Source organism: Phoxinus phoxinus (genome assembly GCF_949152265.1).
Source record: "Phoxinus phoxinus genome assembly, chromosome: 8".
In the NCBI taxonomy this organism is placed as follows: domain Eukaryota; kingdom Metazoa; phylum Chordata; class Actinopteri; order Cypriniformes; family Leuciscidae; genus Phoxinus; species Phoxinus phoxinus.
In genome coordinates this window covers 37359424-37387318 of record NC_136883.1, presented here as the reverse complement: position 1 = coordinate 37387318, position 27895 = coordinate 37359424, and the positions used below count along the sequence as shown (strand labels likewise).

General features: G+C 38.8%; 2 protein-coding genes across 10 annotated transcripts in view; one reads left to right on the top strand and one right to left on the bottom strand.

The window, feature by feature from the left end:
• The window catches only part of parp6a (poly (ADP-ribose) polymerase family, member 6a), a 51778-nt gene extending 46407 nt beyond the window's left edge, over positions 1-5371 (bottom strand). For 2 of the 4 annotated variants that reach the window (XR_013798699.1, XR_013798700.1), the window contains exons 1-2: positions 5257-5371; positions 1581-1648 (exon numbers count right to left, since the gene is read on the bottom strand). The gene's annotated coding sequence lies outside the window, so the exon portion shown is untranslated. Of the gene's footprint in view, positions 1-1580; positions 1649-2458; positions 2565-5256 lie in introns of those variants that run through there. The other 2 variants (XR_013798701.1, XR_013798702.1) reach the window with 2 other exon arrangements.
• pkma (pyruvate kinase M1/2a) overlaps positions 1-27562 on the top strand; it is a 32439-nt gene extending 4877 nt beyond the window's left edge. The window contains exons 1-11 of one of the 6 annotated variants that reach the window (XM_079621814.1): positions 2411-2900; positions 8810-8988; positions 12039-12130; positions 17404-17535; positions 18051-18237; positions 18428-18698; positions 18952-19102; positions 19869-20021; positions 22717-22883; positions 24407-24588; positions 26618-27562. In XM_079621814.1, the coding sequence (XP_079477940.1) occupies positions 8832-8988; positions 12039-12130; positions 17404-17535; positions 18051-18237; positions 18428-18698; positions 18952-19102; positions 19869-20021; positions 22717-22883; positions 24407-24588; positions 26618-26724 (1599 nt within the window). In that variant the 5' untranslated portion in view covers positions 2411-2900; positions 8810-8831 and the 3' untranslated portion in view covers positions 26725-27562. Of the gene's footprint in view, positions 1-2410; positions 2901-5431; positions 5765-8809; positions 8989-12038; positions 12131-17403; positions 17536-18050; positions 18238-18427; positions 18699-18951; positions 19103-19868; positions 20022-21494; positions 21662-22716; positions 22884-24406; positions 24589-26617 lie in introns of those variants that run through there. The other 5 variants (XM_079621813.1, XM_079621810.1, XM_079621809.1 and 2 more) reach the window with 5 other exon arrangements.
• The last annotated feature ends 333 nt before the right edge of the window (positions 27563-27895 follow it).

The window sequence follows — 27895 nt, the reverse complement described above, 5'->3', positions numbered from 1 at the left end:
CTTCAGGATCTCACCGGAAGACGTAGGTCATCCGGGAACTTATTGCCAACTATTTTATGAGTAAAATCAGATCCAAAGCCACAGCAAAGCAATATGTTGCTCAAATTGAAAAAAAAGAAAAGTCGGCTCCAAAAATGTGACAAATGTAATGGTAGCCTCACACACAGATGGCAACGTTTCCAGCACGTAGGCTCTTTGTTCGTCAGACAATTAAAAGTTAAACACACTACGCCTTTATACTCACAGATGACCCCCCCCCCTCCAAAAAAAAACATACATATATAAATAAAAGTAAAAATATGAATACAAATAATACCAAGATCACCCAGAAGAACAAAGAAAGGCAAAGGAAAAATACAAAAATAAAGCACACTAAATGTGAAAGTCAAATTAAACATACAATTAATATACATTTAAATAGTGATAACTGCATAAACCAAGAAACAAAACTAAATCAAGAGCAAATCTTAAAGAAACGGACGAATATCAAATTCTTCATTATAGGTGCCATAGTATTTCTGTTTATTTATTAAAGGATAGCCGAGATGCAACATCTCATTTTCAAGAGGGTCCTATAAACACAAACACAGAATACAAAAGACAAATCATAAGCAAAAATAATAAATAACAACATTACAGATACACCTACAAATTAATTCCTACACAACTCATTCACACACAAATTCTCTCACCAACTCACACCGACCCATCAACTAACATAAAGTTTATTCAAAGTGAAATAAATAAATGACATTTTAACAGATAAACAAATGAACAAAGAATTGAAATTAACCTAAAAATGAAAAGCATAAACAAGTTGTTTTAAGATATAAAGATAGGGATGATCTGAAAAAAGCGAAAAGAAGTAGATCTCAAGGAAAGAGGAAGATTATATTCCAGTCCCATGGCGCTTTATATTGAGTATCTATGTAAATCCAGAAGGTTTCGTGTTTCAGAAGTCCTCTTTTATGAGCACTGTGAATTCGGATATGCTTCTTTTGTCACATACTGTTTTTCGCCTATATATACAGTAGTGGGAAAGTATAAAATGTAGGATGTAGCCACAGTGTGCACAGCTGTAGTTGTTGTTGTTTTGCATTTTCAGAATGTGAGTGGCATCCAGTTTTAATCTCAGAAATAATTACTTTACAAATTTCATGTCATGTCTTAACAGAATATTTCAAGTTCAATATAAAATAAGCTCTATGCATGTTGTCTATTATTATTTAAGTAATTTGTGTGTAAATGAGTCATGCACTCACGCTGGCAGTCAGGAATACAGCAGATGCATTGTACATGGAGGTTTAATTAGATAATTTAAAAGCAGAAGTTACTACCAGTTACAGGATGAAAGGCCAATGCATATGGTTTTGAGAACATTGGATTATTTGTAAATGTAATATTCGTTCCCTCGTTACACTCCATCTCATTTTAGATTAATGCACAGAAATAAATAGTGCAGATTTTAAAATGCAGATGCAGAAAATGTCTGAGGTTATTTGCAGCAGGAGAGACACATATACATGCATTATCTGTTTACTGTGTTGTACGTGTGCATTTAAATCTGTCTTTATACTCACCTTGATGCTGATGTTTCACATGACTGGAGTGAGTGTGTGTATCTGACCAGACCCTGTGTGTGTCTGAGCTGAAAACAGAGCAGAGAGGTTCTCATTGACATTGGTGATAGGATATGTACACTAGAGGGCGCTGGTTATTAATGCATCACAGCACTAAACAAACTATCAAGTTTATATCATACCTCTTTTTGAGAGACACATACTGTATACTCGTATATTCATCACTTCATATGTTACATTCCTATTGCAAATTACACCGCTGTATGTCCCTAGCTAGTCCCAGTAACTACTAATGATAGTATAAAAAGGTAAAACATCATTTATGACCAGATGGTAATGATTTAGTACTGATTATTACCATATTTACTGTACGAACCATGTTATCAAATGCATGGTAAAACATAGTGCTACCATATGGTACAACTACAAAATACATGGTATTACCATGGTGCACGTTCAAAAAACAGGCAATTACCATGGTACATGGTCAACAATAGTACCACCATTGAACAAGTCCAAACAATAAGGTTTTATCATGGTAAATGTCCAAAAGCAGGGTACTACCATGGTACTCGTGGTATTTGTAATATAAACATGATAATTTCGTTATGATAGTTTGTTTAGTGTTCTGTGATCACAAACGTGATCTATATACGTGACATATAACGGTACAATCTCCTCAGTGTTTGCTTATTAAAGAGTTAACAGATGAAGGCTGATGCTGGCGTACGTGCGGCTGCGCGAGTCTCAACCATTAGATGGATTAACGCGGAAGTGCATTAGTATCGCCCTGTGTACTCTCTATATAAACAACCGAATGGATTTATATGGACAATACATCCACTATATTACTTAAACAAGTATTTAATATCCCTAACAAGCACATCGTTGTCATTGATTTGTGGTTTAACAGCACAGCATCCTCTTGTCACGTGATCTCCTCGTGCCCCTGCACCGTGCCGTGTCTCGCGCTCTGATTGGATCATTCCACTTCCCTCATTTCGCGTTTCATAATCCGCCATCAGGAAGCTCTGAGTTGTTTACAAAGATCTAAGAGCTTAATTGACTCTTCGTTACATTAAGGAAACGCAAACACACGTTTACATATGTTTCTCGCGAATGCTATGGTCAAATATACCACAACTGCTGGAAAAAACAGTTTTAGTGACATTTTTTTATAGTTTGACGTCATAAGTATCCCTCCGCGCACGCAGGCTCGCGTGCCGTTGACGGAAGTAGTCCCGGTAGGCTTGACGGATCACCTTGAGCTCACGATCAGGAGCGCATCAGTCACTCACGGCCGACCATCAGCAAACGCAGGTGAGTGTCTTCACAGCAGAGATGCGCCTACAAAAAATCAACATCATGATGCTCATATATATACTTCTATTGTTCATTAGCCACGTTATTGTGTACGGATTTAGGTACGTTTTTCGTCTGCCAGAGTAGCTGCACTGAAAAAATAGTACAGATTCGTTTTTCAGTCAGTACGTAGTGCGTACCTACCCTCATAAAGGGTTTAACATCGTTTTTTACGCTGTTTTTAGTCATGAATCTATTAAAAGTTAGTTTTCTCTACGTTTCCACGTATAACCACATATATTTCACTGCGTTTTCCGCTTATTTTGTGCTGACTAAGTTAACCGTCTCTAGACATCTATTATCGTCTCTAATATCAGTTTGGCAGTTGAACAATAACCGTCATTAATTTTTGAATGAATTCGAATTCGAATGTTGCGTGGGCGCTCCTCGTGCGGCGGGAGTCTCTGCTGGCGGGGAATGTGACGCAGAGGCGGGACGTGACCCTCCGCGCATCCGCCACACCATGACTAGTCCAGAACCCACCTGTGTGAAGTGAACACACAGAATGATGATAAAGATGATGGTCATATTTGATCTCCAGAGAGGCTCTGAACGCTTACGCAGTTTGTTTGCGGTATACACAGGCCCTATTTTCATTCTGAAGGCGTGCACTGCATGCATTTAGTCATAGTCTTGATACTGTGTAGTGAATGAATGACACTGCAATCACACCCCTGCGGGCATCTGGTGATCTGCAGCGCAGTCCTGGCGTAGGTGCATTGATGATAGATGATAATTATGATGATGTATCGTGTTTCTGCGAGGGAGGAAATTGACGGTTTTGTGTTTGTCTTGCAATCACTTCAGATTTTAAGATTTTACATCAGTGGAGTCTGATTCTCTTTGTTCTAGGTGGATTTATATTTCATCTGGCCTGTACTCAAGCTTGTGCATCATTCAGAATTAAATGGAGAACTCTTTACATTTTCCAAAGCTCAATTTTGTGTGAATATGTGGCATAATTGTCTATTCTGGCCAACCTCAGCTGCTAATATCAAAGCATACAGTTAAAAATCGCTGTTTAAATGCATTTATGCTACCTATGAGCAACAATCTGTGTAAAAACACATTATTAGCCAGTTCAGAAGCGCTTCTATGCCACCTTTGCAGTGTAAAATTGGCTCAGTTCCTGTTTTTCAATTGACATAGCCAAGATGCAATTTGAGTGTGAATTTAATAAAGCAGAATTATAATGCACAGTTAGCCAAGCCAACATCATAATACAATTCGTTTTATTCATAACATATGGGCTATTTCAAGAACAGTGTTTGAAATGCCACCTACAGAATATTTCATTATATTTTCTGTAATAAATTAATTTCATTTTATGAACCAGGATTAAAAAGAGCACTTTATTACCCGTGTAGAATTTCTCAAATTGAAATGGAGCACATGCATTAATCCTGATGTGTGCTCCGCCATGTTGTAATGCATAACTTGAAATCATGTATGCATTAACAAGACAGCAAATTAGGTTTATTATAAACGCACTTTGTGTACATTTCGACATTTACTTAATCAAACTGTTGCGCCATTTCAGGGAAGCTGTTTTCAGTTCTGCGTCACGACGCAATATGGGAATTGTTTCTGTAACATCCTTTTTTTGTTATGTTAGGATTTCAAAAGCTTCCACTAAACCAGCAGAAGAGATTGAATACCAGTAAAAGACACGGACCGTCCAAATGCACAGTTATTAGTCATATTTCTGAGTCAAGTCACCTTCATTTATACAGCGCTTTTAACAATATACATTTTCAAAGCAGCTTCACAGTGATATTAGGAAGTTACAGTAACAGAGATTGATCTGGCTTTACAGCAGCTCTAGAATAAAGTTATTGTCCAGATTAAGCAAGTTGCAAAAGATTATTGCAAAGATTATTAGTTATTAACTTTACACCGTTTTAACTGAAAATAAAATCTTAATTTGCACGACAACAGTGTCGGCTCGAGAACGCAAACTTTTTAAATAGGTCCCAAGGTGCAAGTTTTAAAAATGTTGAAAAGCATTAGCTATCTTTGTGTAAAATTCAAAAACATGAATCTGTGAAAACGGTGACGGCGTGCACATGCGTATTACATGTTTAGTCTATAAGTAAGTATGCGTGTTTGAATATGTGCGCCGGCGCGTAGGCTTCCTTTACTAATTGACCTCAACCAAATTACCTGCATAATAGACTTTTTAGTCACTAAAAACCAGTGAATACCAGTAACACACACACCCACCACAGCTCTGCAGTGACACAAACCTGCCTTTCACAAACCGTCCCAATGCACAGTTATTAGTCATATTTCTGAATCATAGAATAAAACTCACCGCTGCAGTAAAAGCACCTTTTGGCTTCATGCAAATGTGAACCAGAGTAGAAATGAGTCCTGCTGACTTCTACACACACCACTGCAAGCTTGTTGCGCTTCATACTGGTGCAATCCCAGAGTCTTATGGTATCCCGTTCTTATTTTAGCCCGGTGTTGGTAATGTGATCTACAGTAACTGAGGTGGGCTTGACTGCCCGCAGTGGCCCGGTCCGCATCTAAAACGGCGTGTGTGTGTGTGTGTATTGACTCATGTGGGCCTGGAGTCTTAGCAAAGGCCTGCTCGCGCAGGACAGTAAGTGCGTGTGTGGCTTGCGTGTTTTATCCTCTCTTAAGGGAAGAGGATTTAGTGCTCAAACTCCTCAGTGCAATGCATGCTCCTTCATTCTGCCCGGCGTCCCGCTCTGCAGCGCTGTGTTTGGGGAGAGGTCGTCACACACACTGGGGTTCCTCTGGAAGGTTCTGACAGACACACGGTGCCTTGTTCCCCAGAGCCGAAGGGCCTACAGGTGGGTTTAGGGCGGATGTTTCTGATGGGTGACGTGACGTAGCTAGGCTTTGTTTGGCACAGATCTTTGTTTTTTTTTATACATCTAGTCATTAAAGTCCCCCTGTGGTGAAACTCAAGCTTTTAAATGTTTATGTGTCTATGTGGTGTTTTTAATCTGCTTTAACACACACCATGTGTAAGTTCATAAGTCGACAGCATTGCTGAGTATTTTCTGCTTAAAACTGCAGTGAACCAAAGACAGTCTCAAAAACACGGTTTGAAATCGCTGGTGTTTCTGACGTCACACACTACCTTGTAACCAATCAGATCAACGTGTGATCGTCCACCAGTGGATCAGTGAGTGAGTGGAGGTGGGGCTCATTTGCATATTCATAGAACCACGTATACTAAATGAAGCAAGGGTGTCGAGTTACATTCAAGCTAATTTAAGACACTTTTTTTTTATTTTTTTTTTTTATGTAATTTTGGTGATCGAAGATGAGTTTTAAGAGTTAAAATGATTGCCTACAGGGGGAATTTAAGATCAGTGTGACTGACTTGTGTGAAGATCAGTGTGTGTGTGTGTGTGTTTTGGATGCAAGCGGATTAATACATGCTCTAAAGTTAGACGGCATCAGTGCTGTGACGGATGTTGTTGTCTTGTCATGATGATGATGATGACGTGAGGTCAGGCACATATGACCCGATGCAGCTGTGGATGTATAGATTTAGGGCTGGGAAAATGTAATGTGCTGGTGGTTACCTGTGCAAAACATTCAGAACACTTGTGTAAAGCAATACATACTATATGTAGTCTTGGCTGTGTGATTGTGATTGTTGTTTATCATTGCAAAATGTAAGCTATATCATCGCACAGCTCTGTGTATAATGAAAAGCGCTATACAAACACATGACTTGACTCCCCATCATGATGATGTGGGTGGTTGCCAGGGCGTTGCCGTATGGTTGCAAGCCCTACATGGATCTCTAAATATTTTGCATTTTTATTTATTTATTTATATATAGATATATATTTATCTGTTTAGCGGTATATGAAGGTGCAATTCCAAACGCTAACATTTTTAGCACACCTTAAGCCTCATGATTTGAGGTATTCAAATTTTGCAGTTCTGTTTATATTGTGCAGTTTGTTCAGTGTTCATTGGGCTTCGAGACGGGCTGTGTTTTCATAGCTGGGATTTTTGGAGATAAAGCTGGGAATGTGGTTATAAAACAGGCCTATAATAACAAGATATTCATGTGACATTCTGACACTGACCTTCAGTGTCCTGGTTAGCATCAGATGCTAAGGCTATTGTCTGATGAGCCACATAGCATGATAGAAACCAATACAATGACGACCAATATGCCAGTAGCATTACCATCTTATAAGTTACACAAACCACATTTTGCATAATTTCCTGTAGTATCAGGAAGTGGATTACCCCCCCCCCCATCACTTTAAGTGTGTGTGGTGCGCTACACGAGGACCTGGATTTTCCACCCTGCCTGTCTTAGTCATGACTACATGATAAAGAGTGTGTGTGTGATGTGAATCTCCTCACGTACAACAGCCCACCATGACGTCATCAGAGTCGAATGCGGTGTGGTTTTATTTGATCAGCAAGCGCAGTAAAGTCCTCGACAAGCCCGTCCTGGTGCCATACCTTGCACATGATGCGACTAAAACAAGCTCCATTGAGACTTATTAATGCATAATTTCTGCAATATTAAATGCATCTCATGTGACTTGGAATTCATAATTCTCATTTCAGTTGTTCATGATTTTGATTTGTGTGCGCCAGCAGGGCTGTAATTGGCTGGGTGTCACGTGCACATGTGGGTTTTCTGCGCTTCAGGCCAGGGTGTGTGAGGTGGCTTACCTCAGTTTCAAATTGAGCTTTAGTAGCATACGCAATCTCCTAATTAAGATAAGGAATCCAGGTCAGCTCACGCACATGAAGACCAGCTCATTGAGGTTGTGTGTGTGTGTGTGGATTGTAAAATTAAATTGCTAAACCACTATATTAATTAAAACGTGAATGTTCAGTTTGTCAACTTCTATAGGTTCAAATTAAGTTATTTCCACACTGGGTTTGAGTGCCTTGATTTCACCCCAGGTCTTGTCTTTTCCAATTGTATTCATTTGCAAATACCAAACATAAGTATTCGCAATATGTGTTTACCACTGAACCATTGAGTCTGCAGGGAATGTAACTTGTTTTCAAGCAGACTCTGATGCAGTTCGCTGGTGCACATGTAAGTTCAGAAAACTAACCGGAAACCGTCTGCTTACCAGCCTTAAACCAAAGATTAAACCACTTGAATGAAGTCCCCATATGCTGTGAATGTGAAGGTCATGTTCTACACTTCCTGTCTGCTTTGATCATGTGATTTGGCTGTTATTGAGAGACCTAAAAGCAGGGATCCTCAAATCCAGACCTAATCGAACACACTTGAACGAGCGAATCAAAGTCTTCAGAGTTACTAGAAGACTACAGGTAGGTGTGTTTGAACAGGGTGTGAGCTAAACTCTGCAGGACTGGCTGGGTTTGAGGAACCCTGACCTGAAGGAATGTTATATTAACTGTAAATGTTCATGATGTTTCTAAGTGCTGGAGTCTGTTGCATAATGGAAACATTCCTTTTCACCACACCTCTATTCTGACACACACACACACACACACACACACACACACACACACACACACACACACACGTTCAGAGCCTACATGTTCAGTATTACAGAGGAGTGTGTGGGTAACTATTTAGCTGACTTTATGTGACTCTGAATTCTCAGCAAAATGCATTTGACTTTTATGGCTTTAGTTCCTGCCACTGGCAATTAACCTGGATTTAAACTTTAATTTAAGCATAAACACAGTCTGCTGTTTATCTTCCACATGCTCTCTTGTTTTAAATCACTTGTTGTCTCTACTTTAGCTGTTCAGTCCATCATGAGAATGAGACTTGGAGTCTTAAACACAGACATATCTGATTAGTCAATTCATCATGTGGATGTCATTTCATTGGTCTCTCTCTCTCTCTCTCTCCCTCTCTGTAGGATATTAACCGTCTCTTCCACGATGCCCCACACTAAAGCTCAAGATATGGGTTCTGCCTTCATCCAGACGCAGCAGCTCAATGCTGCCATGGCTGACACATTCCTGGAGCATTTGTGTTTGCTGGACATCGACTCTGAGCCCACCATCGCCCGCAACACTGGAATCATCTGCACCATCGGTCAGTGGATGCTCAGACACACATATACACACATGGGCTTTCTCAATAAAAAAAATAATCCTCGATTGCAATTTACCCGTGTCGAGTAACCGACAGAATACCAGACATGGCGCTTTCCACGAATGAGAATCCATGAACCGCATTATTACACCGTTTTCTAAGGCTACGCAATTTATATAAAACATTTAAACATTTACAATCATAATATAGCATAGTGTTATTGTGAAATTAGTTTTTTTTTTTTTCCTACAGAGAAGCACAACGCTTTATTTACATCCGTGCAGATTTCATGTTAAAAGTTCCTCAGCTCCGTCCACAATAAACGCTGCTCCACACAAACTCAGTCTCTGCATGTGCTGTTTGTTTAGGTTTCCAATAACGTGCATTTGCACTGTTATCATTTATACGCGTGGAGTAGGGCTGAACGATATTCGATTTTAACATCGACATCGCGATGTGCGAGTGAGCGATAGTCACATCGTCGGAACATGCGATGTGAAGGGTAGTAGCACAGTAGCACCAGCGGGAGATATTACGCGCTTCATGAGGCACGCGCGGGGTCTCTTGCTTTCTCTTCCTCTCTGCCTCTCTGCCGTGCACGCGCTGCGCGGTTTGGAGCACAGTCTCTGTCTCGCGGGCGCGCTCGCTCTAGATTCCGGAGATTTTAACTAATTCGCGGGCCATCAGTGAGCCGCTATCAATATGCGGGAGACTCCCGGAACTTCCGGTAGACTTGGGAGGTCTGTATCTATAATAATATCGGCATTAGATTTATTGATTTTTCATTAGGCTATTTTTTTGGTGCTCCCTCAGCTCTTGATGCGCGTGGTGGGAGTGGTGACGCTGACAGAGGCGGTAAAGCTGCTGTTTAAATGTGTTCGGCTTTTCTGTTTACAGAAACATGTTCTCTAATCTGTTTAGAAGATTTAATACAAAATATATTAAAGTTTTATATCATTTTGTTTATTTCATATGATTATGATGACCAACACCAACACTGTTTTACTTTGGCTAAGAAAAGTTGACTTAAAAGATTGTGAACCAAAATGCTTAAGTTGTTTTATAAAAAATATATTTATTTTAAGTTATATTGTTGTAAACCAATCAGGGGGTTGGTGTAAAGCTGCTGTTTTATTTAAAAATGTGTTCTGCTTTGTGTTTACAGAAATGTTCTAATTTTGGAATAAAATATTAAGTGACCTTTTTGTCACTTGTAATGAAGCTTGCTTATTAGTGAAATTATTAATATCATGGAATGGTAATTATTGTCTTTAGACTGGAGTTATGGCTCTCAATATCGCAATATATATCGTTGGGGAAAAAAATATCGCAATGTAATTTTTTTCCAATATCGTGCAGCCCTAGCGTGGAGCATGTCTTGGCATTCTCAAACTCCATCTGTGCGTGCTGTGAGTTTGGGTTGCTTATAACGTTCATCTGGGAACGCAGTGTGCGCCATTTCACAAGATTTGAAATGTATATCTAAACCAACACACGAATACATGTTTCTAAATATGTGACGTGTTCATCGTGATTTCAAAATAAAAGTTTAAACCCTCTGAGTTTGCATGTTTTGATGTGCAGATGTTCTTGAAACTATTTTATTACCACAATTTTGTATCCGATTAATCGATGGAATAATTGGGAGATTACTCTATTAGATAGATAGATAGAAAAACTTTATTAATCCCTGTAAGGGGAAACTCATTCGCCACCATTGCACATTAGACACCACAGATAGACAAATAAACATTGAACAACAACAATCAATACATACAAAAAATTACACACACAAATAATCGACAGCTGCAGATTCAACTCCGATTTCCCTTTGTAATAAAGCAGAAATATAAGGTAGTTGCAAAAGGCTTCTGTGATCACAGTTCAGCAAATGCTCTGGTGGATTATAGGGCTGTCACATTTGAGAAAAATCTAATTCGAACGAATATCAAATACCAAGCTATGTATTTGAATATCTACCGCCCCCCGAGAGAAAAAAATAAAACATAACGGAGATTCAATCACAACTTAACTAACAGTCATGAACAGGACTTCGAAAATTACACTTATAGGACTCGATATCCTTGCAAATAAACCTTGCCTTTACACGTGCATCTGGCAATTGGTGCCGACCGGTTGTGCAGGAAAGTATGCAGTCATACGATGTTGGACGACTGGCGATGCTCTGGCCGTCTGCTGCGTTTCTGGGGTTGTTTAAACCTGGCCACTTCATGTGTTTTCTCAGATCGGATAGCTATCTGATTTATCAAAACGATTCCATTTACACCTGGTCACATAGGCCTAAATGTGTTTTTGCAAAACGGATATAAATCCGATCTTCAATTCCAGCGCTATATATGGATTTATGTCACCAAAAGCAAATATGAGCTGCATTTTATTGATCATCAGCTAACATTTCAAAATCAAAGACTGCAATAAGAGAGAGCGGCAGCCCTGGAAAGATCATTTCGTTTCTTTACTTTTATGAAGATTATTATTATTGTGTGTTTTAGCGTCTGCGACTAACTTTCACTTTGATTTGCGATAGTTTGCACGTTGGCTTGATGAATAGATCATCTGCGGTGATACGTGTTGCAGCGCGCCGTCATATCTGACTATAACATACAGCCTGTAACACGCTTTCAAAATAACACGCTTTTTTAAAATAAAAAACAAACGATCTAAACATAGACTGTAAAAAATGCGCTAGACATGGCACTTTAAAAACCGGATAGTTTATTTGTAATTCGATTACGGATATTTCACGTCATGTTCGAATGCATATTCGAATATCGAATAAAAAGTGACAGCCCTAGTGGATTATATGTCAATTAAGTGTTTAATTAATCCTGACCAGTCTGATGAGTGCTGTTGTGTTGAAACAGATTTACCAAACTCTCCCTCGTCTCATTGTTCTGACTCGGATTGTATGTAATGATACAGACAGGATGTTGGGTTGGGGGGTAAAAAACGCATATAAAGTGATGTTTAAAATAGCCTAAGTCCAGAGGAAGCAGGAATTGATTGTGCATTGTGTCATGTGACCACAGGACCGGCCTCTCGCTCTGTGGACACGCTGAAGGAGATGATCAAGTCTGGCATGAACATTGCTCGCATGAACTTCTCTCATGGCTCTCATGAGGTACATACTATTTATCATTATTTACACTCTTGTGTCTTTTTATTTTCTCTGTCTAATTCTATTTATACATATGTCCAACATCAGTTGTGCAGTCAATGGATGCAAGCCATTGTTTACCAGAAATTATACTAAAACGTCAATGTAGTTCACAGCTTAAAAAACGTACAGGGTCAAAGGCCACAGAGAGAGAAAGTGTGTGTGTGTGAAACCTAATCTACAGTGAGCCTATTATAAATAGTTTATCTGTTCCTTCCCAGCAGAGAGCTTATCATGTCTCAGCTGCATTCTCTTCCACACTAATAGTTCATTCAGCTTTGCAATGTCTTCTGCAGTTTTGCAATCTTATGATATCAAATTTCAAGTAAAATTCATCTCAGATTTCTGAACAATAGTCACAAGTGTGTCATGAATTGAATTTATTCTTTGAATTTTCTCAAGCAGTTCTGGTCTCTGTGGAGCCAGACCTTTCCAGAAAGGTTATTTCAGGTTAACCCTTAAAGACCTAGAACATTTTTGGAGCACCTGACTCACCTCGCCTGTCCTTTTATTTGTTTTTCTAACCCATTATAGCAGTCAGCATCAAGTGCCATATATAATTTTAAACAGGAGAACTTGAAGTTACCATCTAGCTCATTTAAATTCCCAATTTTACATTAATTTTGTCTTGGAATGGATGAATTTACCAGATTTAAAGGGATAGTTCACTTTAAAATTAAAATTGTCATTTACTCACCCTCAAGTTGTTTCAAACCTGTATTAATTTATTTCTTCTGCTGAACACAAAGAAAGATATTTTGAAGAATGTCAGTAACCAGACAGTAGTCTGTACCCATTGACTTCCATAGTAGGAAAAAAAAATACTATGGAAGTCAATGGGTACAGACTACTGTTTGGTTACTGACATTCTTCAAAATATCTTTCTTTGTGTTCAGCAGAAGAAATAAATTAATACAGGTTTGAAACAACTTGAGGGTGAGTAAATGATGACAGAATTTTAATTTTAAAGTGAACTATCCCTTTAAGAAAAACGTAGCACTTTTTTTTTTTTTACTCAAATCCTCCTGAAGTTTGGATTTTTTTTTTTTTTTTGAAAGTTTTACTTGGATATTCTAGATATCCAGATGAAATTGACTACATGTAACAATCCCTAAGCAAGTTATAGCCATTTATTACAACTTTATTATAGGCGATTTTCAGTGAAAAGCTGTTTTTTTTTCTTCTTCTTCAATTTACTGATAATGTAGATGTTTCCAAAAAAGTTCAGGAAGTAAAATAAATAGAAAACATTGTAATAGAACACTGAAGCAAAACTGTGACGTGTGTGTGTATATATAAACCAATCTGGGCATGAGGATGGGACTAAGCATCAACAATCATTCCTGTTTGGCTCAGAGAAACAAACCGCATGGGTTTCTATGACGAATCAATGCTGATCAAAACCTGATAATGCAATCACATTTACTACGGAGCCTCTGAATGTCCAAATTATGTCTAAATGTCGCGGTTAACCTAGGGATGGGGCCGATCCAGTATCGGTATCGGGGCCGATACCAGCGTAATTCAAGTATCGGATTTTACCGATCCAACCTGCGGAGATATCCGATATCCATGAGCCATGTCTGCGCTTTAACGTTGTCTGCTGAAATCACTCCAAAAGTGATTCCCGCCGGCGAGTCTGCTAGCTGGCTGCAAACTGTGGAATGGATTTCCTGAACGGAGGCGCGGCTCAATGAGACACAGAGTTATGAGACACGTCCCCGACCAGGAAAGCCATTCCGCAGTTTGCAGCCAGCTAGAGCAGGATAGCATTGATCAGCATTGTGGCTAGCAAACATGTCCGCTGTGTGTGGAAATACTTCACACTGGAAACACCGCAGAGTGCAATGTTTGTAAAGTTTGTAATGCATAGGCGGAAGCTCCCTCGCATCGTACAACACAACGAACGCCATAAAACATTTAAAAAAGCACCACGTAAAAGAGCACGATGATTTTTTTGCCAGGGGGCAGAAAGACAACGGACCCGTCAGGAATCACTTCTGGAGTCATTCATGATAGCGGCTCACTGATGCCCGCGAATTAGTTAAAATCTCCGGAATCTAGAGCGAGCGCGCCCGCGAGACAGAGACTGTGCTCCAAACCGCGTAGCGCGTGCACGGCACAGAGAGAGCAAGAGAACCGCGCGCATGTGCCTCAAGAAGCGCATAATTGATAGTGTGTGTGTAAATAACTGTGTGTGTATGTTTGTTTGACTGTGTGTGTGTATGTGTGTGTGTGTGTGTGTGTGTAAGTAAAATATGTTTACAGTTATTGCACTTTTCTTATATTTATTTTCAAATATTTAACATTTTAAAAACATGGTTTGTTGATTCTTATATATTTTTTCAAATATTTTACATTTTAAAAACATGATTTATTGATTCTACAAGAGCCAGTGTTCTTGATTTTATGCTGTTCAGATGTTCAGTTTTATTGATAGTGTGTGTGTGTGTGTGTTAGATGTTTACACTTGCACTTTTCTTATACTTATGAAGTTGTGAAATGTAATAAATATTGACATGACGATCAATTTGAAATCCTTAGTTGCATATTTGTTTTCAGAATAGGATTGTTCCTGTTAACAGGATTTCCTGTTTATTTCAGCATCATATAAAATCAAGAAGAATGATAATAATAAAATTAAAGCAAATACAGCTCTGGTATCGGAATAGTATCGGTATCGGCCGATATCCAAATTCAGGTATCGGGATCGGATCGGAAGTGAAAAAATGTGGATCGGTGCATCCCTAGGTTAACCCGATACCACATAAAAGCCGAGAATCTACTCTTTACGGGACTTTTTAACGCGTACAGATTGGATTAGCGGTTCAAAAGTTATTACACATTTAAGAACACAAGTTATTTTTAGCCGGCGGCGGCTGTATAGGTCTTTAAGGGTTAATATACATTGAGCCAATCATTATTACAAAAACTAAAGATACAAGGTTAAATTTAAAACATGTGAAGTTGGTACCAGGAGAGGAAGTGTACGTTTAACTAGTGCTGGGTATCGATTCAAATTTCAAGAATCGATTCGATTCCGATTCTCAAGATCTTGAATCGATTATCATTATTCGATTCGATTCGATCCGATCTGATCCGATCTTATATTTTTAAAATCAAAAGTTTTAACTGTTCATGAACAATCAAGTGTTTGTATTAAATAACATTCACAAACATACATTAATGTTGTAAAAATGTATTGTTCACTCAATGTATTGATGTTAGATAAGGCATTAATGTTAATGAATGGTGTCTTAATGTAGTGTTACCAACTAAACAGGAGATAAAACGTGTTTTATTTGACTTAATTGACTGTCCTTTTATTTAATCCAAAACTGCGTTCATATTTAAAAGGCCTTTTAAACTAGATACAACGAACCGCACACAATACCACTTTAGGGGCCGTTCACATATCGCGTTTTATGCGCGTGCAAATTCAGTGAGAAGCACTTCAATGCATCTCAACAGGTCATGTGACAAAAACCAGCGGCCTTTCCGTAACAACATGGAAAGCTCGGCCGAACAGCTGATCATCGCTGTACAGGGCGGCTTTTTATTTCTCATCTCAATGAATATATCTAGTAGTAAAGCTAATGCAAGGGCTAGAAATCAATTAATTATTTGATGGTACTTCCTCGTCATCATGGAGAGCGCAGTTTGCACGAGTTTGCACCGCTTTCTCCTCTCCACAAGCGCGTGCTTTCCCTTTGCGTCTGCCGTTGCTATGCAACCATGAACAGAGGCGCGCCTGGAAAACGAATTTGCACGCGCAAAAAACGCGCTATGTGAACGATTCATTCCTCCTTTCTTGTCAACAAGTGGATTCAGAGAAACTGCATTAGCAGCGCCGCCGGTCGCCGTGTCTCAGTGTGTTTATGGGGAAAATGTAGGCCTGTTATTAAATCGATCCTCTGAGTTACGGATCGATCTTTAGAAATTAATATGAAAATCGATTTAGAATTGGTGAATCGATTTTTTCAACACAGCACTACGTTTAACAATCACTGTTCTCATTTTATGAACATAGACATTTTGCCCCTCATATATTCCTATGTGGCTTAGCTAATAAATCCTGCCATATTATACAAACATTTCACACTCTTAAACAAACAGCTTGTGTCCACACCAGGTGCCTATGGGTGGCCTGTTTGCCCAACAGAATGAATGACCGACCTTGAGTCTGTGTAGAGGTCGAGCTGTCCGTGTACAGGAGCTACTGAAGTGAAAGTGACCAGATTAAGTGATTAGTGCTACAGCTGTATGACACACGTAACGTCATGGATCAAAGGTGCTCGTCTAACCCGGTTTATTAAAGCGTGATCTGTAGATCAAACTCTTAACAGGTGAACTTTGTATCATGTCGTATCAAACATTACATGCACATAAGCACGTCTAACCGTTTGTGCACAGCATGAGTATGTGTGTGACCCAGTTTTGCTCGTCTAGACACACCTTGACAGTTGCTTAGGTGCGTGTGTGTGAGCGTGTTCAAGTAGAAGGTTGTAATGACATAACCTGCGCTGTTAATTATTATATTGCTGGGAGACATTCAAGTGCTCTTGTTTAACATCAGCTGTTACTAGGGGTGTGACAATGTATCGTATCACAATACAAAAATGCATCTATGTGTCGTGGACAATGACTATGTACAGTTCAACCAAAATAAAAATTTAAGTTTACATAGTTTTAGGCTCAGTACTACATTGAACTACTATATATAATGTATTATAATGCAATGGGGAATATTTGTGGGTCCTGATAATGCCAAATGTCTGATGTTACTAGTAAAAAAGTGGCCCACATTATTTTAAATATCTAGTCAGTGACAGAGTGCAAATGTATTAGTCTAAAATAATTCTGTATTTCCAGCTTCAGAATCATGAATATTGTTATTCTGGAGTCTCTATTGTCCTGTGCTTTGGGTTTCCAGCACCAAGTCCAATACTATTCATTTACACACACAATGTAAACCCAAATTTAGTATTTTAATCAACAGGACTTTTTTGTTTGTTTGTTAACCTTTTTATCATATGTCTTGGAGTATCGCAATTTCGTATCATGAGTTCAGTATCGTGATGTGTATCGAATCATAACATGAGGGGATCGTTACACCCCCAGCTGTTACACAAAGAACATCTCCGTTAGAGACATTTCTGATGTGTTTGGATTAGGTTCTCAACATTCAGTGTTTCTGTGTCTTGTTAAGCACAGTGTTGGTTTCTTCTCTATTTCAGTATCATGGAGAAACTATTAAAAATGTACGTGAAGCTTGTGCCAGTTTCGAGCCGGGCAGCATCCACTACAGGCCAGTGGGCATCGCCCTGGACACCAAGGGGCCAGAAATCCGAACCGGGCTCATTAAAGGGGTGAGTTTACTCATTTCAGTTCAACGTAAGGTGATAACAAGATGTCTCACTGTTACTGCTGCTGGTCAAGACCAGTGTATGCTACTGAATTAGCTGTTATCAGTGCATATAATAAGAGGGATGGTTATAAAACGCCATATAGTTCTACAGAAATGTTCCCTTATCTGTTAAACATATTTTATTAGATTGTCCTGGACTTAATACAAGTAGAATGTTATTTTATGAAGTTACCTCACTTATGGACTTATTTAGTAAGATTATGCCTGAAAAGGTTTTAGATTATATATATAATAAAAAAAAACATTTTAATTTAATTTAAACCATATTTATGATATTTGTATTTTTGTAATTTAGTTTTTGCCATGAAAATAGCTTTGAATGCTGACTTGGCACTAATTAAAACAATCTGAAAACTTCAGAAATTTAAAATCTACACCATTCAGTATTTAAAACCATAAGAATGTTTTCCTTAGCAATTTGTTTTAATATTGCAAATATGCATCTGTCTGCTCCAGAGTGGCACGGCTGAGGTTGAGCTGAAGAAGGGAAATTCGATCAAAGTGACCTTAGATGATTCTTTCATGGAGAACTGTGATGAGGATAACCTCTGGCTGGACTACAAGAATATCACCAGGGTGGTGGAATTGGGCAGTAAGGTCTATATCGATGATGGACTCATTTCTCTCCAGGTCCAGGAAATCGGTGAGTTATAGATTTGTGGCTATTTTTTTAAATTGAAAACATGGTAATCACAGGAATTTATAAATCTTTTATTTCACCCACTTTGCTGTTGCTGAAGTTTAGTATCAGTTAATAAGGTTTTTTAACGCTTGTCGTTTCTAGTGTAGACACTGTGGAAGGGTTTTATGAATAATCTCTCTCTCTCTGTCAGGCTCTGACTATCTGATATGTGAAATTGAGAATGGAGGAACTCTGGGTAGTAAGAAGGGTGTCAATCTGCCGGGGGCCGCAGTCGACCTTCCTGCCGTTTCAGACAAAGACATCAAGGACCTGCTGTTCGGTGTACAGATGGGAGTCGACATGGTCTTTGCCTCCTTTATTCGCAAGGCAGCTGATGTGCATGAGGTTCGTAAGGTGCTCGGAGAGAAGGGCAAGAACATCAAGATCATCAGCAAGCTGGAGAACCACGAGGGTGTGCGCAAGTGAGTGGCTTTTCACAATACTCGTCGTTTCAAAGCAGCTTTACAGAAAATGCATGAACACAATTTAGAGTGATCTCTTATCAGAGGAAATTAAGTATTTCAGAAATGTACATGTACAAAATCACAGTTAGCTAAACATTTATTAATTTAAGGCAGAAACAATGAGCTCATTGTAGTAATTAGTAGTTTTCATTTGTTTCAATATGTGATTGAAAAATTATTTGGGTTTGAATGTCTTCCCTGTATTTGCCAGGTTTGATGAGATCATGGAGGCCAGTGATGGCATCATGGTCGCTCGCGGTGACCTGGGAATTGAAATCCCCACGGAAAAGGTGTTCGTGGCCCAGAAGATGATGATTGGTCGCTGCAACAAGGCCGGAAAGCCGATCATCTGTGCCACACAGGTCAGCTAAGCTACAATCCTGTATTATTATCCATGTATTTTCTAGAAAATATTATGCCTCTGGAACAATTTCCATTTTTAGATATGAGTTTTCACATTATTTAATTATTTATAAAATCAGTAACTCTTCTGTGATCTTTAAATAGGCTCAATATTACAGTTTAATTGCTCCAGTAAAGTAAATGTGAAGTTTTCTTGTAATGTCATGTGCTTCTGTACAACAAGCTCAAAATATCTAACAGGGGTTTAATGATACCATCATGTCATGATTCGATACATACAATACGATATCTTAGTAATTCAACTTAAAAGGTGAAACCAATATTATATAGACTCATACATGCAAAGTGAGATATTTCAAGCCTTTATTTGTTATAATTTTGATGATTATGGCAGATTATGAAAACCCCAAATTCAAAATTAGAGTATTGTGAAAAGGTTTTCATAAGCCATAATCATCAAAATTATAACAAATAAAGGCTTGAAATATCTCACTTTGCATGTAATAACTCTATATAATATATTAGTTTCACCTTTTAAGTTGAATTACTGAAATGAAAAATTAGAATAGCGTGCAAAAGTTTAAGTTTCACCTGTATAGTAGTTTAATGTAGTACTGACACAAACACTTTTTTTTTGTTTTTTTCACAGTAATTTTAATTTTGGGTGAACTATATACTTTGTATTGTGTGACTATATTGTTACACCCCTAATATCTAACCATTACTACTGGCACTGTATTCTCAAGCCCTCTCATGTGTTCATAGATGTTGGAGAGCATGATCAAGAAGCCTCGTCCCACACGTGCCGAGGGCAGTGATGTGGCCAACGCTGTCCTGGATGGTGCCGACTGCATCATGCTGAGTGGAGAGACTGCGAAGGGAGACTATCCTCTGGAGGCCGTGCGCACCCAGCACATGGTGAGAGCGCCCCCTACTGACATGCACATTAACACCGTTACACAGCTAAACCGCTTAGTACCCGACTCGTACATTTTATCCATGCATAACTTTCGCATCTCAAAATACTAATGAAAAGCATTTTCAAAGGAATTTTACGGGTTAAATACAAATTATGGACGGCATTTTGTGGCATGCTGTCGATCACCAACAAAAATGTTCTCTTGTCTCTGTTCGTAAAAACAACAGGAACTGTTTACAATAGTACACTTACAGTGGAGGTCTGTGGGACATTTAAAAGCAGAAATGAGAAGCTTGTATTTTTTTAATATGCCATAAATAAATCCCATAAATCTATTGCAAATTATTCCAGAAATGTATTGCAAATTATATCATAACTGTTAAAAATTAACATTAATTTGAGTGTTTTGGTGTTTGTACTGTCTCTACAAAGCAGATGTCACTCATTTACAAGCATTTGATTAATCACCTAGAAATTATGCAGATAATTATAATCTGAAATATTAAATACATTTAAAAAATATATATTTTTTCCAGGTTTAAATTAGATTTTGAGACCTAAATTTTCAACGTACTCTAAAAATGTAGACCCCACTGTATGTTTTGTTTTTAACCCATAATATTTCTTGAACATCACAACATCCTTCATTACTCTTCATTCTCTCATACGCATGAGTTTTGCCTTCACTGGCTAGTCTTGTTTGTCTCAGTGTTCAGGGTCAGTTACAGACAACAGCCTTCTTACAAGACACCTTTCCTGTCTGCCAGTTCTTGATGAGCTTGTTAACCGTTCTGCATTGTGCTCGAGGTTTGCATGTTTGAGTTGGCAGTCACATGTTTGCCCAGTCATCACAGATATGGCCTTTAACTCCTGACGGTGGAAATAATCACCAGCAGATTAAGTCCCTTGTCTTTAACAAACCTTCAAACATATATTTTCCTGAAGCTGGTTTGTTCTTTGGGAATGGATTCAACGCTTTCTGAAAACCAGCATGATTTCCGGTCATGTGCTCAACCTTTCTTCTTCATTTTGACTTGCATGTTGAAGTCATGTGATCTCGTAACCACTTTTAACTTTCTTTTGCATGATTTCTTTAACTCTATCATCACAAATCCGTTACAGCCTTACACTTTACTAGTCATTGTTTTATATATATATGTCCATATGTCAAATAATATTCATGATTTAATGGTGGTGGTTTTCTCTGTAATTAATGTTAATTTGCATTTAATAATTTACTGAGAGAGAGAGTGGATGTGTTCTAATATTCATTTTGTTTTTTGTACTAACTTTTCTTCTGAACTAACACCTGCATTAATTTCTCTACTGTCTCTTCTTTTTCCTCACTCAATTCATTTTGATTTCTCACTCTTGACTCTCCTCACCTCTGTTCTCCACCCCTTGTCTCATGTATGTGCGTATCTCTCTCTCTGCTGTGTTCTGCCTGTCGCATCATGCGCTGGCTGCATCAGATCGCTCGTGAGGCAGAGGCGGCCATGTTTCATCGGCAGGTGTTTGAGGACCTGCGCCGCTGTTTGGGCCACTCCACCGACCCCGCCGAGGCCATCGCCATTGGCGCTGTGGAGGCCTCCTTTAAAATCCTGGCCTCTGCGTTTATAGTCCTCACTGGGTCTGGCAGGTAGGCGGGCAGAATGGAAATGATGTGGAAAACCAGCTCGGCACAGTCAGGGAGTAGGAAGAGCAGGGACAGTAGAGGACTGGAAGAGAGAGAGAAATGAGAGACACATGGCACACTGTCAATGTTAATGATGTCCATCTGCAAGGAAACGCTGTAATCCTAAAAATAAGCTTTTATAATCACAAGTCATTATTCATTTTAAAAACAGTTTAACCCTCTAGTGCTCTTATGAAAATTTACTTTTTTTTCCTCTTTTTTTTCTTCATCGGTACAAAATTTGGTAAAGGTTTTGGCAGTTGCCAAACACAACACAAAAATGTTGTGAAAAATGTAAAAAAAAAAAAAAAAAAAATCATGAACAGAACAGGTTTAATGGTCCTGAAAAAGTGTCAGCCAAACAAACTGACTGAAAGCTCATTTTTTTTGAGATATCGGGGTCAAATTTTGACCACAACTGGTTTAGGTTTTGATTTTCTCAGTTTAAAGTAAAACATGTTTTGAAAATGTATGTTTCATATAAAATTCAAAAATAGTATTTTTGCAAAATGTTTTATAACAATAAACATTAAATTCTGTAACTGTTTTTAAAACCTGTGTTGTCTTTGACAAAAAAGTGTTGTCTTTGAAAAGTGCTCAAACTTTAAGTCTGTGCTCTAAAGCATTCAAGATTTACCATAGTTTAAGTTGGAAACTCAAAGTGAATAAATGGGATATAAATACAGCGTAAAAATGTAATACCATAAAATCCCCTAAACATATTAAATTACCATTTATGGAAACTAAAATATAGTACATTAATTTAATTGAAATAAAATTCGTGCAATTTTTGACCTACACGCGAAGAGCACCAGAGGGTTAATCATACAAATTAATTTTTAATTGACAAAATAATAAATAATTAGTAAATGACTGTTCGAGAGCTTTGGAACAGTACAGGACTAGCATAAACATTCTTGTCCATGTGTGTCTGTGTATTTCTCTCTGTCGGAGTGGTTGACGGCATGATTGTGTATAACCCCTCCCTTCCCCCTCCCTCCACCGGGTGGCGCTGTCAGATTGCCCGTGAGGCAGAGGCAGCCACGTTCCACCGGCAGCTGTTTGAGGAGCTGAGGCGCTCCACTCTTCTGACACGCGATCCTTCAGACGCTGTAGCTGTTGGCGCTGTTGAGTCCTCCTTCAAATGCCGCGCCAGCGCCCTTATCGTGCTCACCAAGACTGGCAGGTAAGAGGGGAGGGGCCTGAGGGGAGAGTTCAGCATCCAACAGGTGAGACAAAAGGGCTGGAGTATAATGCATGTGACCCCCCCCCCCCCTCCCCCCCCCCTTTTTTTTTTTTTTAGCCCTTTTCAAATATGGTTATCTGTCTGAAGTCGGCTGATTCCTGATTTTCAGGAACGGAATTTTGAGAAAAACGGGTTTAATTAACTATCACCGTCCTGCTAGCGGGATGATTTGGCCTTTAAAAAAAAAAAAATTATATCACATATTTTGGTAATCATCATAAATTGGGTATCATTCGAAAGCTTAACTCAAAATTCGTCCTGTGAAATTGGATGTTGCGTTACCATGGAAACGGTACTCTGCTAAAAGAAATTATGGTTATTCTAGAAGAAACGATCTCCTCTCCTAGTGGGCGGTGTCAGTGTTCATATTACAACATTTCTAAATCAAAATCTTTCGGAAAGGTCTGAATCTCAAGGTTCCATATTTTGTGATGCAGATTATTACATTTCTGTCCAGATATCACTTCTATTACACGTATGAATGCATAAAAAAAAGCTATTTAATGTGGGTGACACCCGGTGGCTATTTCTGGTACTGTGCCTAAAAAGAATAAAAAACACAGCTTGTTTTTACATCAATAAATAAATAAAATACATGTCTAAGTAATATAAAAGTCAAAGCCATTTGTAAAATATGTATTTTATATACAATTTAGTACAGTATATTTGATTTACAGTAATTAAAACTTCCATAACTTTTCCCGACTTTCACTTGAAGTGCTTTCACTTCAGCAATAATCTGCTGAGTGTCTTCATTAAAACAAGAGCAAACTTAGGCCAATATTCCAAAGCATTGAATTACAACCACTTAAGTTTGGAAAGTGCATTTTCATGCTCAAAAGTACATTTATGTGAAATAGTTTTGTTACATTATAAATGTCTTTACTGCCACCTTTGATCAATTTAATGTGTCCTTGTTTTTTTTATTTTATAAATGTTTTTACCTTTATTCAGCAAGTACCGCCTCCAAATTAAACGGTGATATATATATATATATATATATATATATATACTTTTTTTTTCTGCATACATTAGTTATCCACCATTTCAGTAAAAGTGCATGCCTGTATGTTCACTAAAAGCTGCATGATGATGCAAAATAAATGGGATAATAATAGAATATTGATTTAAATGATCTTCATTCCCTGACCCTTTCCCCTGTATGGCTGTGAATGAGAGCTATATGTGTGTGTGTGTGTGTTGACTGCAAGAGCAAACAGAACCGAATGTAGGGTTTAACCTTAATTTGATGTAGTCACATGTGTCTGGGTCAGCTCTGATGTGCTAGTGTGGGTGGGTTTGCAGTGTAGGTAAATCACATATCTCTTCATAGCTGTCCTCGAGTAAGTTATCTTTAGTAAGAAGTGTTTGCTGGAATCCTCAGAACATTTTGCATCACAGATTTATTTTTCTCTATTCTTTTCCCAACTTTCGTTAACACACACTCCTGTCTTCTATTCCAGGTCTGCTCATCTGATCTCTCGGTACCGCCCACGTGCCCCGATTATAGCCGTGACCCGTAACGAGCAGACCGCCCGGCAGGCTCACCTGTACCGTGGCATCTTCCCCATCTTCTACAACAACACTTCTAATGATGTGTGGGCCGAGGATGTGGACCTGAGGGTCAACTTCGCCATGGAAGTTGGTAAGACACAAAGGTTATTGCACAAGAAACGGATGTTACTAAAGGCTGGAAAATACTGCAAAACATGTCAAATTTAAACACACTAGTCATCATTCTCTTGTGAATGGATGGGGTGTAAATCACACTAAAAGATGAGGATCCCTCAAGTCGTTCTGAACACAAACACGCATTTTTTTTAATGCATATTGATAGTGAATCATATGAAATGTTAATATTAATTACAGTATTAATACACTGATACCAGCTGCACACCATCTGACACACACCCGCCTCCTCTCTCTCACTCGCATCATTTGGTCCGGTTGAATAGTGTTTGTTACAGGGCCTGAATTTCGTTGTAGGTATTGCGCATAGTTTTACTCATTCCCACAGGTTTCGCACACTTAAAGGATTAGTTCACTTTAAAAAAAACTTTTGCTGATAATTTACTCACCCCCATGTCATCCAAGATGTCCATGTCTTTCTTTCTTCAGTGGAAAAGAAATTAAGGTTTTTGGGGACCAAACGGGTCAAGGTCCAGATGACAGTGTCAGCGCCGCTTCAACGGGCTTTAAACGACACCAGACGATGAATACGGCTCTTATCTAGCGAAACCATCGTCATTTCACAAATAAATAAACAAGTTTAAGTTTTATAAGCACAAACGCTCGCCTTGCTCTGTTCTGTGATGCGCGTTCGTGACGTCTCGTAATACGCAGTTACGTTGAAAAGGTCAAGCTTCTGTGAAAAGTAAAAAATTTCTGTCCTGATGAATTTTCTTTTAGGCTTTTTAATATTCCAACACCAGGATACACACACGAGATGGGCATTTTAACCGATAAACTGACACAAAGACATTTGAATATGTGTGTATGGTCCTCCTTCCGCACATCTGTAAACACTGACTCGTCAAGCGTGACCTTTACACCGTAACTGTGTATTACGTGACGTCACGAACGCGCATCACAGAACAGAGCAAGGCGAGCGTTTGTGTTTATAAAACTTAAACTTTATTATTTATGTTTGAAATGACGATGGTTTCGCTAGATAAGACCCGTATTCATCGTCTGGTGTCGTTTAAAGCCCGTTGAAGCGGCGCTGACACTGTCATCTGGACCTTGACCCGTTTGGGGCCCATTGACGTCCATTATATGGAGAAATGTGTTCATCAAAAACCTTCATTTCTTTTCCACTGAAGAAAGAAAGACATGGACATCTTGATGACATCGGGGAGAGTAAATTATCTGCAAAAGTTTTTTTTGAACTTTAAAAGTTGACAAGTAACTGCATATGTTGTGCATCAGAGTAACCGGTTGTGTAACCTTTTTACTGTTCACTTTTAAGTTCAGCAGATGTTCCGTAGACTGTGCTCATGCAAGTCAATTTATAGTGTCTTTTTTCTTTTTGCAAGGACCTTTAGTTACATTTTACACTGAAAAAGATTTTATTGCCTGTTTGAAATACAAATTCCATAAAATTATAGTTTACTAAGGAAGCACAATTACTCAAAGTATTTGCACGAAGCTAAATGGATAAAAATGAATAATCATGGAATTCGTCAGTGTGAAAAAGCCAGTATATGTGACCCTGGACCACAAAACCAGTCAATTTTTGAAATTGAGATGTATACATAATCTGACAGCTGAATGAATAATCTCTCCACTGATGTGTGGTTTGTTAGGATAGGACAATATTTGGTCGAGACACAACTATTGAAAATCTGGAATCTGAGGGAGCAAAAAAATGTAAACATTGAGAAAATCTCCTTTAAAGTTGTGCATTTATGTTCACGATTGTGCTGCATTCACTCACAAAAATACATGTTTTATATATTTACGGTAGGACATTTACTAAATATCTTCATGAAACATGATCTTTATCCTCATGATTTTTGCCATAACAGAAAAATGGATAATTTTGACCCGTACAGTGTATAGTTGGCTATTGCCACAGATATACCCGTGCGGCTCCAGACTGGTTCTGTGATCCATGGTCATTCCCCTTTGACCTGTGACCCCGGTTGTTCATATCAAACCCTCTGTTCTCTCAGGAAAGGCTCGTGGATTCTTCAAGACCGGTGATGTCGTGATCGTCCTGACCGGCTGGCGTCCAGGATCCGGTTACACCAACACCATGCGTGTCGTCCCGGTGCCGTAAGCACCACAGGACTGTAACGCACTCCTCTGCTGTTCATACATCACTTCCCCCCACACCCCCCCCCCACACCCATCCTTCCCAGCAGGCTTTCAGACCGGTGACTGATGTCATCACAGAGGCCTGGCTCCTCCCACACAGGCCAGTGGACCATCAGCACTTAGACGTTGTTCTCACTTTATTTCCTTTTCCTTTCCTGTCTCAACGGCACACGTGCGTAATCTCATGTTAATCCACAGTTGTGTTCCTCATTAACGCAGAGCTGTCTGTGTGCTTGTCTGTCTGCATGCCTGGCGAAGCAGAGGCGGGTCGTGAACGTGAGCGAGCAACTGAGACTAACCTAATAACGGTTCCCGAGTGGCGAAGGGTTCTGGCGTAACTCTAGTCGTGTTCGTTTTATTTGTAGTGTCACTGTCTGTGCGCTTTATTTGCACCATGTCTGTGTTCACACTCCTAATGATGTTACATTCTGTGTTGCACTAGACCATGAGACCATTTTATGTGGGACGAGGCAACCAATGTGCTACAGTATATATTTTTCTGAAATATTGACATTGGGATGTCCAGCTCATTTCAGTCCGAGAACGATTATGAGCGAGAGATTGAATATTGATTGAGCAGCAACGGTCACATTCCCAGCCATCTCTCCTGTTCATTTCCTTTCTCTCTGCTGCTCCTGTGTGTGTGTGTGTGTGTGTGAGAGAGGGTGTCTGTGTGTTTAGATCCACCCGCTTTGTGTCGCTAGGGTGCAAGATGTACTTCTAACTGTAAGAGTAAACTATAGTATCATCTGAAGTGTTGTATTACTCAAGACTGAATTAATAAAGGAGATGAGCACTTGTCCGGACTACTGGTTTATTATTATTATTATTATTATTATTACATGTCAGTGATTTTTTTGGGGCCAGTTGCTATCAAAGCTAGTCTGATATTTCAGTCCATTTTTTAAAGATAAATTTTTAGATTAATCTGCTTTAACAGACATTAAAAAAAATGTGGCCACTCCTAAAGAAAGAAAATTAGGTGTGTGTGTTTTCTCTTTAATCAATTTTTCAGATTGATAGCATTTTATTTTACAGTCCTAGGTACTCACTCTGAACCTACTTTTAAACCTAACCTTACCTCATATAGTTACCTTTATGTGACCCTGAACCACAAAACCACATTGGTCAAT